Source organism: Dendropsophus ebraccatus, chromosome 7, assembly GCF_027789765.1.
Source record: "Dendropsophus ebraccatus isolate aDenEbr1 chromosome 7, aDenEbr1.pat, whole genome shotgun sequence".
NCBI lineage: Eukaryota > Metazoa > Chordata > Amphibia > Anura > Hylidae > Dendropsophus > Dendropsophus ebraccatus.
Window position 1 is genome coordinate 2,925,885 of NC_091460.1, and position 14,038 is coordinate 2,939,922.

General features: G+C 52.5%; 2 protein-coding genes and 1 pseudogene across 3 annotated transcripts in view; 1 reads left to right on the forward strand and 2 right to left on the reverse strand.

The window, feature by feature from the left end:
* Positions 1 to 14,038, reverse strand: part of LOC138797152 (zinc finger protein 84-like) — an 863,099-nt gene that overhangs the window by 768,076 nt on the left and 80,985 nt on the right. The window lies entirely within an intron of this gene.
* The window catches only part of LOC138797148 (zinc finger protein 665-like), a 128,557-nt pseudogene that overhangs the window by 88,702 nt on the left and 25,817 nt on the right, over positions 1 to 14,038 (forward strand).
* On the reverse strand, positions 1,543 to 7,905 carry LOC138797154 (zinc finger protein 84-like). 2 transcript variants are annotated; one of them, XM_069976975.1, is made up of 2 exons: positions 7,760 to 7,905; positions 1,543 to 3,477 (listed from the first exon to the last, which is right to left on the reverse strand). In XM_069976975.1, the coding sequence occupies exons 1-2, from the start codon at positions 7,854 to 7,856 to the stop codon at positions 1,829 to 1,831; spliced, it is 1,746 nt and encodes a 581-aa protein (XP_069833076.1). In that variant the 5' UTR covers positions 7,857 to 7,905; the 3' UTR covers positions 1,543 to 1,828. The 2 variants fall into 2 exon arrangements, with proteins under 2 accessions (XP_069833076.1, XP_069833075.1); XM_069976974.1 differs by lacking the exon at positions 7,760 to 7,905 and adding an exon at positions 3,915 to 4,050.

Genomic DNA, 14,038 nt, shown 5'->3' on the forward strand with positions numbered 1-14,038 from the left:
AGTAATAATCCCCCCTGTGCTCTGTTCACACAGTAATAATCCCCCCTGTGCCCCCCCCAGTAATAATCCCCCCTGTGCTCTGTCCCCACAGTAATAATCCCCCCTGTGCTCTGTCCCCGCAGTAATAATCCCCCCTGTGCCCCCCCCCAGTAATAATCCCCCCTGTGCTCTGTCCCCACAGTAATAATCCCCCCTGTGCTCTGTCCACACAGTAATAATCCCCCCTGTGCTCTGTCCCCACAGTAATAATCCCCCCTGTGCCCCCCCCAGTCATAATCCCCCCTGTGCCCCCCCAGTAATAATCCCCCCTGTGCTCTGTCCCCACAGTAATAATCCCCCCGTGCTCGCCCCCCCCAGTAATAATCCACCCTGTGCTCTGTCCCAACAGTAATAATCCCCCGTGCTCTGTCCCAACAGTAATAATCCCCCTGTGCTCTGTCCCCACAGTAATAATCCCCCCTGTGCTCTGTCCCCACAGTAATAATCCCCCCTGTGCCCCCCCAGTAATAATCGCCCCTGTGCCCGCCCCCCCAGTAATAATCCCCTCCCTGCTCTGCTCCCCATAGTAATAATCCCCCCTGTGCTCTGTCCCCACAGTAATAATCCCCCCTGTGCCCCCCCAGTAATAATCGCCCCTGTGCCCGCCCCCCCAGTAATAATCCCCCTGTGCTCTGTCCCCACAGTAATAATCCCCCCTGTGCTCTGTCCCCACAGTAATAATCCCCCCTGTGCCCCCCCAGTAATAATCGCCCCTGTGCCCGCCCCCCCCAGTAATAATCCCCTCCCTGCTCTGCTCCCCATAGTAATAATCCCCCCTGTGCTCTGTCCCCACAGTAATAATCCCCCCTGTGCCCCCCCAGTAATAATCGCCCCTGTGCCCGCCCCCCCAGTAATAATCCCCTCCCTGCTCTGCTCCCCCCAGTAATAATCCCCCCTGTGCTCTGTCCCCACAGTAATAATCCCCCCTGTGCTCTGTCACCCCAGTAATAATCCCCCCGTGCTCTGTCCCCACAGTAATAATCCCCCCTGTGACCCCCCCCCCAGTAATAAGCCCCCCCTGCTGTGCTCCCCATAGTAAAAATCACCCCCATGCTGTCCTCATATTAATACCCCCCCCCCGTGGTCTGTCCCATAGCAATAATAGTAATAATCTCCCCCTGTGCTCTAACCCCCCCTGCCCCCCCAATTACCAAACACACACACACAAAAAAACAACCTTATACTCACCTTAATACATAGATCGGATGCCTGTCTCCTCTTCTCCTCCAGCCTGCGAGGAGCAAGCAGGCCGCTGCCGCCCCCGCACACATCCTCTTCCTCCAGACGCAGTAATATCACGTCACTGTGCCTGCTTGAGGAAGAAGATGTGTGAGGGGGCAGCAGTCGCCGGCCAGGTGATGATATCGGTTGTGGAGGTATACAGCTGCTTGCTGGGCAGTATATAGGTGACAGCATAGTCCTGACATCAGGTGCGGAGAGATGAAGCTCCTCATTATTAAGCATTACAGCCACAGACACTGCAGCAGTGCATGTGCTATTAGTTTATTTACATCCTTAAGAAAAAACGTCCAAAAGACGCTCATAGACATAGACAATGGATTTACACATAACGTGATTGTGACTAAGGGTAAGTTCACACTAACTCTATATACACCACCGACTTGTTGCTGTGTAACATATACAATAAGTGTGAACATTCCCTCAGAGAGTCAGAAGACACTTTATTTGCTGGAGATCCAGGACATTCCACGCCGCTCACTTAGTAGATTCCTGGAATTATATATCCAACATTTCATTTTCTTGTAAAACATATTCAGAAAAGTAAGAATCAAAATAGCGGCTCTCCTGTGTGACTTTTCTGATGACGATCAAGATGGGTTTTTTGTGTAAAACATTTCCCGCATTCTGAACAAGAATAGGGCTTCTCTCTTGTGTGAAGTCTCTTGTGTACGATAAGATTTGATTTGTGTGTAAAACATTTCCCACACTCTGAACATGAATACGGCTTCTCCCCTGTGTGAAGTCTCTCATGCACAACAAGACTTGATTTATTTGAAAAACATTTCCCACATATTGAACAAGAATATGGTTTTTCTTCTCTATGACTTCTCTCGTGTGTATGAAGGTGTAACTTGTATATAAAACACTTCCCACAATCTGAACATGAATATGGTTTCTCTCCCTTGTGACTTCTTTCATGTAGAACAAGACTTGGTTGACTTTTAAAACATTTCCCACATTCTGAACATGAATATGGTTTATCTCCTGTGTGAGATATCTCATGTGCAACAAGACTTGATTTATGGGTAAAACACTTTCCACATTCTGAACATGAAAACGGCTTCTCTCCAGTGTGAATTCTTGCATGTTTAACAAGATGTGATTTCATTGCAAAACATTTTCCACATTCTGAACATGAATATGGCTTCTCCCCTGTGTGAAGTTTTTCATGTGTAACAAGAGTTGATCTATATGTAAAACATTTCCCACATTCTGAGCACGAATATGGCTTTTCGCCTGTGTGAATTCTTTCATGTTCATCAAGATGGGCTTTTTTTGTATAACATTTCCCACATTGTATACAAGAATATGGCTTTTCTCCTATGTGACTTTTTTGGTGTGCATGGAGATGGGACTTATGTGTAAACCACTTCCCACATTCTAAACAAGAATACGGCTTCTCTCCTGTGTGACTTCTCTCATGTATAACAAGATTTGATTGGCTTATAAAACATTTCCCACATTCTGAACATGTGTATGGTTTCTCTCCAGTGTGAGTTCTCTCGTGCACAACAAGATTTGGTTTATTAGTAAAACATTTTCCACATTCTGAACATGAATAGGGCTTCTCTCCTGTGTGAAGTCTCTCATGTCGAACAAGATGTGATTTCATTGGAAAACCTTTCCCACATTCGGAACACGAATATGGTTTTTCTCCCGTGTGAATTCTTTCATGTGTAACAAGGTGTGATTTCTGCATAAAGTGTTTCCCACATTCTGAACATGAATACGGCTTCTCTCCTGTGTGACGTCTCTCATGCTGATTAAGATTGGATCTTTGTGTAAAGTATTTACCACATTCTGAACATGAATACGGCTTCTCTCCTGTGTGAATTCTCTCATGGGTAACAAGAGTCGATTTTTCTGTAAAGCATTTTCCACATTCAGAACATGAATATGGCTTCTCCCCTGTGTGAACTCTTCTGTGAGTAACAAGACCTGATCTTTTAGTAAACTGTTTTCCACATTCATCACATTGAAACCTTTTCTCCCCTCCTCTGTGACCGGTCCCTGTGGTGGCGGTGTGTGAGCGATCAGGAGAAGGTTCCTCATGGTCAGGAGGATTATATGATAGATCTGTAGTGTGACGTCCTGGATGTACAGTAAGGGGGAGGAGGGCTTCTCCTGAGGAGTGCTGCTCCGCACCGACAGCTTCTTCTTTATAATTCAGGGATAACATGGAGTTACTGGGATTTTCTGTTAGGATTAAATAAAAAATTATATATATATACACAGACACACATATATATAAATTTTCCCAAACCAAATGGTAAAGAAATGTACAACATTCACACATATACATACTCTGCCCACAAGGCTGTGAAGCCTGGAGAGAACCAATAATACTATAAGATCCCACCTGGGCAGCTGCCCTGTGTTCCCCCATTGTCCAGAGCAGCAGCAAAACCCCATAGACAACCTCTCCTGCTCTGGACAGTTTCTGACATGGACAGAGGTGGCAGCAGAGAGCACTGTGTCAGACTGGAGGGAATACACTACTTCCTGCAGGACATGCAGCAGCTGATAATTAAATCACAAATCTAAAGAACTTTCTAATACCAGTTAATTTGAAAGAAAAAGATTTTTGCAGGAGGACCCCTTTAATAACCTTGTGTAACTCCATCCTCCCATACCTGGTATAGCAGCTCCCGGCGTCTCCTCCTCCTTCACCTCACTCATACACCGGGGATCGCCCCTCATCCTCTCTTCTTCTGCTTCATCCTCCTCCACTTTAATATTAGTCACCTGATCTCCCCCCTGATGGGACATATAGAACAATTCAGTACAATCCAGCAGACAGGAGGGAAAATCTAACACATCAACATAAGAAACCAGCAACATGTATCTATCAGCCTCATCACATCTATGAGTGCAGGAGCAACAACCACCAGCACCGGGGGGCGCTATAGAGATATAGTGCTATAGCATCAGCCTCATCTACCTGCTGATTGTCTGCTGGGACATTTCCCTCTGGACAGTCCTGGGAATACAGAGGACGGGGACACCTCTCTGGTGGATTCCTGTCACTGCCTCCATCTGTAGGGAAGACACAGGGAGCCAATCCATTATACACTGCTACATGTCATCAGGAGGAGGAGGATGGGGGGAGGAGGAGGATGGGAAGGGGAGGAGGAGGATGGGGGGGAGGAGGAGGAGGGGGGGAGGAGGAGGATGGGGGGGGGAGGATGGGAGGAACAGGAGGTGCTGAGGAGGAGGATAGGAGGAGGAGGAGGATGGGGGGAGGAGGAGGATGGGAGGAAGAGGAGGTGCTGAGGAGGAGGATAGGAGGAGGATGGGAGGAGAAGGATGGGAGGAGGAGGAGGAGGATGGGAGGAAGAGGAGGTGCTGAGGAGGAGGGTGGGAGGAGGAGGATGGGAGGAGGAGGAGGATGGGAGGAGGAGGAGGATGGGAGGAGGATGGGAGAATCTAGGGGACCAGTAAAACAGGTTTATATTTTACAAGCAATGCCCATCTTCCCCTCCTTACACTGCTGATCGGCCCCAAAATTTGTCTCCTCTTCTGCTTCTTCTTTAATTTCAACCTTAATAATTTGTTCATCCTAAACAGACAAGAAAATATACAATGAGATTTGGCTTAATCCATTGAATATACAAAGAAAACGGAATATATATAAATATATATCTGATTGGGAAGAAATAACAAAGTACAACAAAAGGAGCCCAATAATCCCAAAGTGATCCCCGAATCATCTTCCCATAACCTCTGCGCGGCACGGGTGCAGGGTGTCTCTATAGCTTAGCATCTCTCTACCAGGAATAATCAGATGCCCCAGAAGTCCGGCCAGGTCTGAGGCCAAATACCAGGTAACGTATGTGATGGGGACATTAAGGCGGCAATTTCTTGAGGAGTCAAAAAAAAAAAAAAAATTCACTCCAAAAGCCTTCACTATTAGAGGAAGTTTGAAGCACCGGCCTCTTTTGTTCTTCCACATTAAAGCCTTTCTAGATACAGACAATGTTTCATCAGGAGAAGAACCTTCGTCATCGATGGGAGGACAGGTCGTAGCCATTTCAACAAGATGCATAATTTGGGCCTCATCGGTCAAAAAATCGTTTGAATTTAAACGATAAAAATATAATTTCTGGCAACGATTAAACGACTAAGGAGAAATCGTTGAGTGCTTGTTTAGACCTGGACCTCAAATCATTGTTAATTATTCGCAGATCATTCGTTGTTAAAACACAACATTTGATCGTTCCTATAGGTTCTGTAGTTGGAACAGCTCTGAAACGAACGATCAGCGAGGATAGGGCGACCGCAAGAACAATCGCAGGTAACGAATATTGTTCCATGTAAATGGGTAAACGATTTCAGGTTGTTCGTTTATCATCAAAAAAAATCACTTCGTCTAGTAGACCCATTGTCTACAAGAAGAAAGACGCACCAGGGGAAGAACCTCCAGCGGGTGTGGAGCGGCATGGAAACCTCCAGTGGGTGTGGAGCGGCATGGAAACCTCCAGTGGGTGTGGGGCGGCATGGAAACCTCCAGTGGGTGTGGGGCGGCATGGAAACCTCCAGTGGGTGTGGAGCGGCATGGAAACCTCCAGTGGGTGTGGAGCGGCATGGAAACCTTCAGTGGGTGTGGGGTGGCATGGAAACCTCCAGTGGGTGTGGAGTGACATGGAAACCTCCAGTGGGTGTGGGGTGGCATGGAAACCTCCAGCAGGTGTGGAGCGGCATGGAAACCTCCCGTGGGTGTGGGGCGGCATGGAAACCTCCAGTGGGTGTGGAGTGACATGGAAACCTCCAGTGGGTGTGGAGCGGCATGGAAACCTTCAGTGGGTGTGGAGCGGCATGGAAACCTTCAGTGGGTGTGGGGTGGCATGGAAACCTCCAGTGGGTGTGGGGGACATGGAAACCTCCAGTGGGTGTGGAGTGACATGGAAACCTCCAGCGGGTGTGGAGCGGCATGGAAACCTCCAGTGGGTGTGGAGTGACATGGAAACCTCCAGTGGGTGTGGAGCGGCATGGAAACCTCCAGTGGGTGTGGAGTGACATGGAAACCTCCAGCGGGTGTGGAGCGGCATGGAAACCTCCCGTGGGTGTGGGGCGGCATGGAAACCTCCAGTGGGTGTGGAGTGACATGGAAACCTCCAGTGGGTGTGGAGTGACATGGAAACCTCCAGTGGGAGTGGAGCGACAGGGAAAATGTGGAATCTGGATCCACCAGGGCCACCAGCTGGGAGCAGAAATGTAGCAGGGCATGCCCAGATCCTGACAGTCAGGTCTGTAGGTGGTCGATGTTAGTTATGACAGGTCAGTAGTCTATTACGAGGCGGGATATTGAAGCTATAAATGGCTTTATGGCGGAGAATGACCCAACCCTTGAGGAACTTCTTGTTTAAGTCATTGCCCTCAAATATGGCGGTCCATTTGGTGAACAGGTTTGACCTTAGGGAATCAGATGTTCTATGCTTGGGTTTTTTATATATGTAAGACAAGGTTGGGTTCGCTGGTGGGGTATTTACCATAGAGTCCATCTCTGTTTGCTGTGTAAGAGATGAGAGATCGTTCAGTCTAGATGAAAAAAAACTAAGCTGTTGGTAAAAGGCTGAGAACTCTTTCATGTAGAGAATATTTGGCACATCGCTCAGTATGTCTCTTACCCACGAATACAAGGAGGGTGACAAAAGGCTCTCGTCTCAGAAGGACCAACCAGAACACCGCAGAGACACCGTCACATGTTTATTAACGTGAGTGAATCTAGGAACCCATAGAACAATATTAAAAATTCAATGTCAGTAAAGTAGGCAGACCTCCTACTGGGAAGGAACAACCAAGCTAAGGGGAAGGGGGGGGCGGGGTCTTCAGTCAGGGAAACCACCTTCCAACAAGTCACAGTCAGCTATGACAGGATGTGGGAAATACTCCAACAAGGTATCCATCCACACACAGCTGTTTTGGGGTATTTGCCCTTCATCAGTGCGGAGCAGGATTCTGCTTAGTGGGAGAAAAGCCTTGTAAGTGCATGGAAAAGAATGGTGGATGCCTCCAGGCAGATCAGACCGCAGAGACACCATCACTTGTTTGTTAATGTCAGTGAATCTAGGTATCTTGCCGCTGCCTGTTTGCATATTGTACTGAATGCTGAATAATTGCCGTAGTTATATAACTACATAACTATGCTGGGTCATTTATAAGACCAAAATATTGGGAGGCAGAGAGAACCGGGCGACATTTGGGTTCAATCACATTTGGGTTCATCTACCTGCTGATTGTCTGCTGGGACATTTCCCTCTGGACAGTCCTGGGAATACAGAGGACGGGGACACCTCTCTGGTGGATTCCTGTCACTGCCTCCATCTGTAGGGAACACACAGGGAGACAATCCATTATACACTGCTACATGTCATCAGGAGGAGGAGGAGGAGGAGAATGGGGGGAGGAGGATGGGGGGAGAAAGAGGATGTAGGGGCCCCTCCCCCGGCTCTCTAGAATCAGGAAGGTCTCCTCTTACCTTGTGCTGTGAGGCCGGGCGGTTGATCCTCCATCATGAGCGGCTGCTCCCCCCGGTACAGATCCTTGTGTCCTTCTACATACTCCCACTCCTCCATGGAGAAATAGACGGCCACATCCTGACAAGTAATAGCTGCTCTGTATCTAGTAGATGCTGGAGGGGTAGGACCTGTGATGATGTCACAATCATGTGACCAGTACATGTGGGGGCGGAGCTCAGCAGTGCAGGATAGAAGAGATTGTGGTGAAGGACCTGTGATCATGTGACAGGAGTGGGCAGGGCTCTGTTTTCTCACTCCTCCTCCCCATAGAGTGTAAGCTCCTGTGAGCAGGGTCCTCACTCCTCCTGTGTCTCCTCCTCCTCCTCCCCATAGAGTGTAAGCTCCTGTGAGCAGGGTCCTCACTCCTCCTGTGTCTCCTCCTCCTCCCCATAGAGTGTAAGCTCCTGTGAGCAGGGTCCTCACTCCTCCTGTGTCTCCTCCTCCTCCTCCCCATAGAGTGTAAGCTCCTGTGAGCAGGGTCCTCACTCCTCCTGTGTCTCCTCCTCCTCCTCCCCATAGAGTGTAAGCTCCTGTGAGCAGGGTCCTCACTCCTCCTGTGTCTCCTCCTCCTCCTCCCCATAGAGTGTAAGCTCCTGTGAGCAGGGTCCTCACTCCTCCTGTGTCTCCTCCTCCTCCTCCCCATAGAGTGTAAGCTCCTGTGAGCAGGGTCCTCACTCCTCCTGTGTCTCCTCCTCCTCCCCATAGAGTGTAAGCTCCTGTGAGCAGGGTCCTCACTCCTCCTGTGTCTCCTCCTCCTCCCCATAGAGTGTAAGCTCCTGTGAGCAGGGTCCTCACTCCTCCTGTGTCTCCTCCTCCTCCCCATAGAGTGTAAGCTCCTGTGAGCAGGGTCCTCACTCCTCCTGTGTCTCCTCCTCCTCCTCCCCATAGAGTGTAAGCTCCTGTGAGCAGGGTCCTCACTCCTCCTTTGTCTCCTCCTCCTCCCCATAGAGTGTAAGCTCCTGTGAGCAGGGTCCTCACTCCTCCTGTGTCTCCTCCTCCTCCCCATAGAGTGTAAGCTCCTGTGAGCAGGGTCCTCACTCCTCCTGTGTCTCCTCCTCCTCCCCATAGAGTGTAAGCTCCTGTGAGCAGGGTCCTCACTCCTCCTGTGTCTCCTCCTCCTCCTCCCCATAGAGTGTAAGCTCCTGTGAGCAGGGTCCTCACTCCTCCTGTGTCTCCTCCTCCTCCTCCCCATAGAGTGTAAGCTCCTGTGAGCAGGGTCCTCACTCCTCCTGCGTCTCCTCCTCCTCCTCCCCATAGAGTGTAAGCTCCTGTGAGCAGGGTCCTCACTCCTCCTGTGTCTCCTCCTCCTCCCCATAGAGTGTAAGCTCCTGTGAGCAGGGTCCTCACTCCTCCTGTGTCTCCTCCTCCTCCCCATAGAGTGTAAGCTCCTGTGAGCAGGGTCCTCACTCCTCCTGTGTCTCCTCCTCCTCCTCCTCCCCATAGAGTGTAAGCTCCTGTGAGCAGGGTCCTCACTCCTCCTGTGTCTCTTCCTCCTCCTCCCCATAGAGTGTAAGCTCCTGTGAGCAGGGTCCTCACTCCTCCTGTGTCTCCTCCTCCCCATAGAGTGTAAGCTCCTGTGAGCAGGGTCCTCACTCCTCCTTTGTCTCCTCCTCCTCCCCATAGAGTGTAAGCTCCTGTGAGCAGGGTCCTCACTCCTCCTGTGTCTCCTCCTCCTCCTCCCCATAGAGTGTAAGCTCCTCATGAGCAGGGTCCTCACTCCTCCTGTGTCTCCTCCTCCTCCCCATAGAGTGTAAGCTCCTGTGAGCAGGGTCCTCACTCCTCCTGTGTCTCCTCCTCCTCCTCCCCATAGAGTGTAAGCTCCTGTGAGCAGGGTCCTCACTCCTCCTGTGTCTCCTCCTCCTCCTCCCCATAGAGTGTAAGCACCTGTGAGCAGGGTCCTCACTCCTCCTGTGTCTCCTCCTCCTCCTCCTCCCCATAGAGTGTAAGCTCCTGTGAGCAGGGTCCTCACTCCTCCTGTGTCTCCTCCCCATAGAGTGTAAGCTCCTGTGAGCAGGGTCCTCACTCCTGTGTCTCCTCCTCCCCATAGAGTGTAAGCTCCTGTGAGCAGGGTCCTCACTCCTCCTGTGTCTTCTCCTCCTCCCCATAGAGTGTAAGCTCCTGTGAACAGGGTCCTCACTCCTTTTGTGTCTCCTCCTCCTCCTCCCCATAGAGTGTAAGCTCCTGTGAGCAGGGTCCTCACTCCTCCTGTGTCTCCTCCTCCTCCTCCCCATAGAGTGTAAGCTCCTGTGAGCAGGGTCCTCACTCCTCCTGTGTCCCCTCCTCCTCCTCCCCATGGAGTGTAAGCTCCTGTGAGCAGGGTCCTCACTCCTCCTGTGTCTCCTCCTCCTCCTCCCCATAGAGTGTAAGCTTCTGTGAGCAGGGTCCTCACTCCTCCTGTGTCTCCTCCTCCTCCCCATAGAGTGTAAGCTCCTGTGAGCAGGGTCCTCACTCCTCCTGTGTCTCCTCCTCCTCCCCATAGAGTGTAAGCTCCTGTGAGCAGGGTCCTCACTCCTCCTGTGTCTCCTCCTCCTCCTCCTCCCCATAGAGTGTAAGCTCCTGTGAGCAGGGTCCTCACTCCTCCTGTGTCTCTTCCTCCTCCTCCCCATAGAGTGTAAGCTCCTGTGAGCAGGGTCCTCACTCCTCCTGTGTCTCCTCCTCCCCATAGAGTGTAAGCTCCTGTGAGCAGGGTCCTCACTCCTCCTGTGTCTCCTCCTCCTCCCCATAGAGTGTAAGCTCCTGTGAGCAGGGTCCTCACTCCTCCTGTGTCTCCTCCTCCTCCCCATAGAGTGTAAGCTCCTGTGAGCAGGGTCCTCACTCCTCCTGTGTCTCCTCCTCCTCCCCATAGAGTGTAAGCTCCTGTGAGCAGGGTCCTCACTCCTCCTGTGTCTCCTCCTCCTCCTCCCCATAGAGTGTAAGCTCCTGTGAGCAGGGTCCTCACTCCTCCTGTGTCTCCTCCTCCTCCTCCCCATAGAGTGTAAGCTCCTGTGAGCAGGGTCCTCACTCCCGTGTCTCCTCCTCCCCATAGAGTGTAAGCTCCTGTGAGCAGGGTCCTCACTCCTCCTGTGTCTTCTCCTCCTCCCCATAGAGTGTAAGCTCCTGTGAGCAGGGTCCTCACTCCTCCTGTGTCTCCTCCTCCTCCTCCCCATAGAGTGTAAGCTCCTGTGAGCAGGGTCCTCACTCCTCCTGTGTCTCCTCCTCCTCCTCCTCCCCATAGAGTGTAAGCTCCTGTGAGCAGGGTCCTCACTCCTCCTGTGTCTCCTCCTCCCCATAGAGTGTAAGCTCCTGTGAGCAGGGTCCTCACTCCTCCTGTGTCTCCTCCTCCTCCTCCCCATAGAGTGTAAGCTCCTGTGAGCAGGGTCCTCACTCCTCCTGTGTCTCCTCCTCCTCCTCCCCATGAAGTGTAAGCTCCTGTGAGCAGGGTCCTCCTCCTCCCCATAGAGTGTAAGCTCCTGTGAGCAGGGTCCTCACTCCTCCTGTGTCTTCTCCTCCTCCCCATAGAGTGTAAGCTCCTGTGAGCAGGGTCCTCACTCCTCCTGTGTCTCCTCCTCCCCATAGAGTGTAAGCTCCTGTGAGCAGGGTCCTCACTCCTCCTGTGTCCTCCTCCTCCTCCCCATAGAGTGTATGCTCCTGTGAGCAGGGTCCTCACTCCTCCTGTGTCTCCTCCTCCTCCCCATAGAGTGTAAGCTCCTGTGAGCAGGGTCCTCACTCCTCCTGTGTCTCCTCCTCCTCCCCATAGAGTGTAAGCTCCTGTGAGCAGGGTCCTCACTCCTCCTGTGTCTCCTCCTCCTCCCCATAGAGTGTAAGCTCCTGTGAGCAGGGTCCTCACTCCTCCTGTGTCTCCTCCTCCTCCTCCCCATAGAGTGTAAGCTCCTGTGAGCAGGGTCCTCACTCCTCCTGCGTCTCCTCCTCCTCCTCCCCATAGAGTGTAAGCTCCTGTGAGCAGGGTCCTCACTCCTCCTGCGTCTCCTCCTCTTCCTCCCCATAGAGTGTAAGCTCCTGTGAGCAGGGTCCTCACTCCTCCTGTGTCTCCTCCTCCCCATAGAGTGTAAGCTCCTGTGAGCAGGGTCCTCACTCCTCCTGTGTCTCCTCCTCCTCCCTATAGAGTGTAAGCTCCTGTGAGCAGGGTCCCCACTCCTCCTGTGTCTCCTCCTCCTCCCCCATAGAGTGTAAGCTCCTGTTGAGCAGGGTCCTCACTCCTCCTGTGTCTCCTCCTCCTCCCCATAGAGTGTAAGCTCCTGTGAGCAGGGTCCTCACTCCTCCTGTGTCTCCTCCTCCCCATAGAGTGTAAGCTCCTGTGAGCAGGGTCCTCACTCCTCCTGTGTCTCCTCCTCCTCCTCCCCATAGAGTGTAAGCTCCTGTGAGCAGGGTCCTCACTCCTCCTGTGTCTCCTCCTCCTCCTCCCCATAGAGTGTAAGCTCCTGTGAGCAGGGTCCTCACTCCTCCTGTGTCTCCTCCTCCTCCTCCCCATAGAGTGTAAGCTCCTGTGAGCAGGGTCCTCACTCCTCCTGTGTCTCCTCCTCCTCCTCCCCATAGAGTGTAAGCTCCTGTGAGCAGGGTCCTCACTCCTCCTGTGTCTCCTCCTCCTCCTCCCCATAGAGTGTAAGCTCCTGTGAGCAGGGTCCTCACTCCTCCTGTGTCTCCTCCTCCTCCTCCTCCCCATAGAGTGTAAGATCCTGTGAGCAGGGTCCTCACTCTTCCTGTGTCTCCTCCTCCTCCTCCCCATAGAGTGTAAGCTCCTGTGAGCAGGGTCCTCACTCCTTTTGTGTCTCCTCCTCCTCCTCCTCCCCATAGAGTGTAAGCTCCTGTGAGCAGGGACCTCACTCCTCCTGTGTCTCCTCCTCCTCCCCATAGAGTGTAAGCTCCTGTGAGCAGGGTCCTCACTCCTCCTGTGTCTCCTCCTCCTCCCCATAGAGTGTAAGCTCCTGTGAGCAGGGTCCTCACTCCTCCTGTGTCTCCTCCTCCTCCCCCATAGAGTGTAAGCTCCTGTGAGCAGGGTCCTCACTCCTCCTGTGTCTCCTCCTCCTCCCCATAGAGTGTAAGCTCCTGTGAGCAGGGTCCTCACTCCTCCTGTGTCTCCTCCTCCCCATAGAGTGTAAGCTCCTGTGAGCAGGGTCCTCACTCCTACTGTGTCTCCTCCTTCTCCTCCCCATAGAGTGTAAGCTCCTGTGAGCAGGGTCCTCACTCCTCCTGTGTCTCCTCCTCCTCCCCATAGAGTGTAAGCTCCTGTGAGCAGGGTCCTCACTCCTCCTGTGTCTCCTCCTCCTCCCCATAGAGTGTAAGCTCCTGTGAGCAGGGTCCTCACTCCTCCTGTGTCTCCTCCTCCTCCTCGCCATAGAGTGTAAGCTCCTGTGAGCAGGGTCTTCACTCCTCCTGTGTCTCCTCCTCCTCCTCCCCATAGAGTGTAAGCTCCTGTGAGCAGGGTCCTCACTCCTGTGTCTCCTCCTCCCCATAGAGTGTAAGCTCCTGTGAGCAGGGTCCTCACTCCTCCTGTGTCTCCTCCTCCTCCCATAGAGTGTAAGCTCCTGTGAGCAGGGTCCTCACTCCTCCTGTGTCTCCTCCTCCTCCTCCCCATAGAGTGTAAGCTCCTGTGAGCAGGGTCCTCACTCCTCCTGTGTCTCCTCCTCCTCCCCATAGAGTGTAAGCTCCTGTGAGCAGGGTCCTCACTCCTCCTGTGTCTCCTCCTCCTCCCCATAGAGTGTAAGCTCCTGTGAGCAGGGTCCTCACTCCTCCTGTGTCTCCTCCTCCTCCTCCCCATAGAGTGTAAGCTCCTGTGAGCAGGGTCCTCACTCCTCCTGTGTCTCCTCCTCCTCCTCCTCCCCATAGAGTGTAAGCTCCTGTGAGCAGGGTCCTCACTCCTCCTGCGTCTCCTCCTCCTCCTCCCCATAGAGTGTAAGCTCCTGTGAGCAGGGTCCTCACTCCTCCTGTGTCTCCTCCTCCCCATAGAGTGTAAGCTCCTGTGAGCAGGGTCCTCACTCCTCCTGTGTCTCCTCCTCCTCCCTATAGAGTGTAAGCTCCTGTGAGCAGGGTCCCCACTCCTCCTGTGTCTCCTCCTCCTCCCCATAGAGTGTAAGCTCCTGTGAGCAGGGTCCTCACTCCTCCTGTGTCTCCTCCTCCTCCCCATAGAGTGTAAGCTCCTGTGAGCAGGGTCCTCACTCCTCCTGTGTCTCCTCCTCCTCCCCATAGAGTGTAAGCTCCTGTGAGCAGGGTCCTCACTCCTCCTGTGTCTCCTCCTCCTCCTC

Excerpts from the sequence above, each read along its gene's own strand:
- LOC138797154 (XM_069976974.1), bottom strand. The coding sequence starts at position 4,050 with ATGTCCCATCAGGGGGGAGATCAGGTGACTAATATTAAAGTGGAGGAG. Across the intron at positions 3,478-3,914 it reads GCCGGGAGCTGCTATACCAG|AAAATCCCAGTAACTCCATG; the intron begins GTATGGGAGGAT and ends TAATCCTAACAG.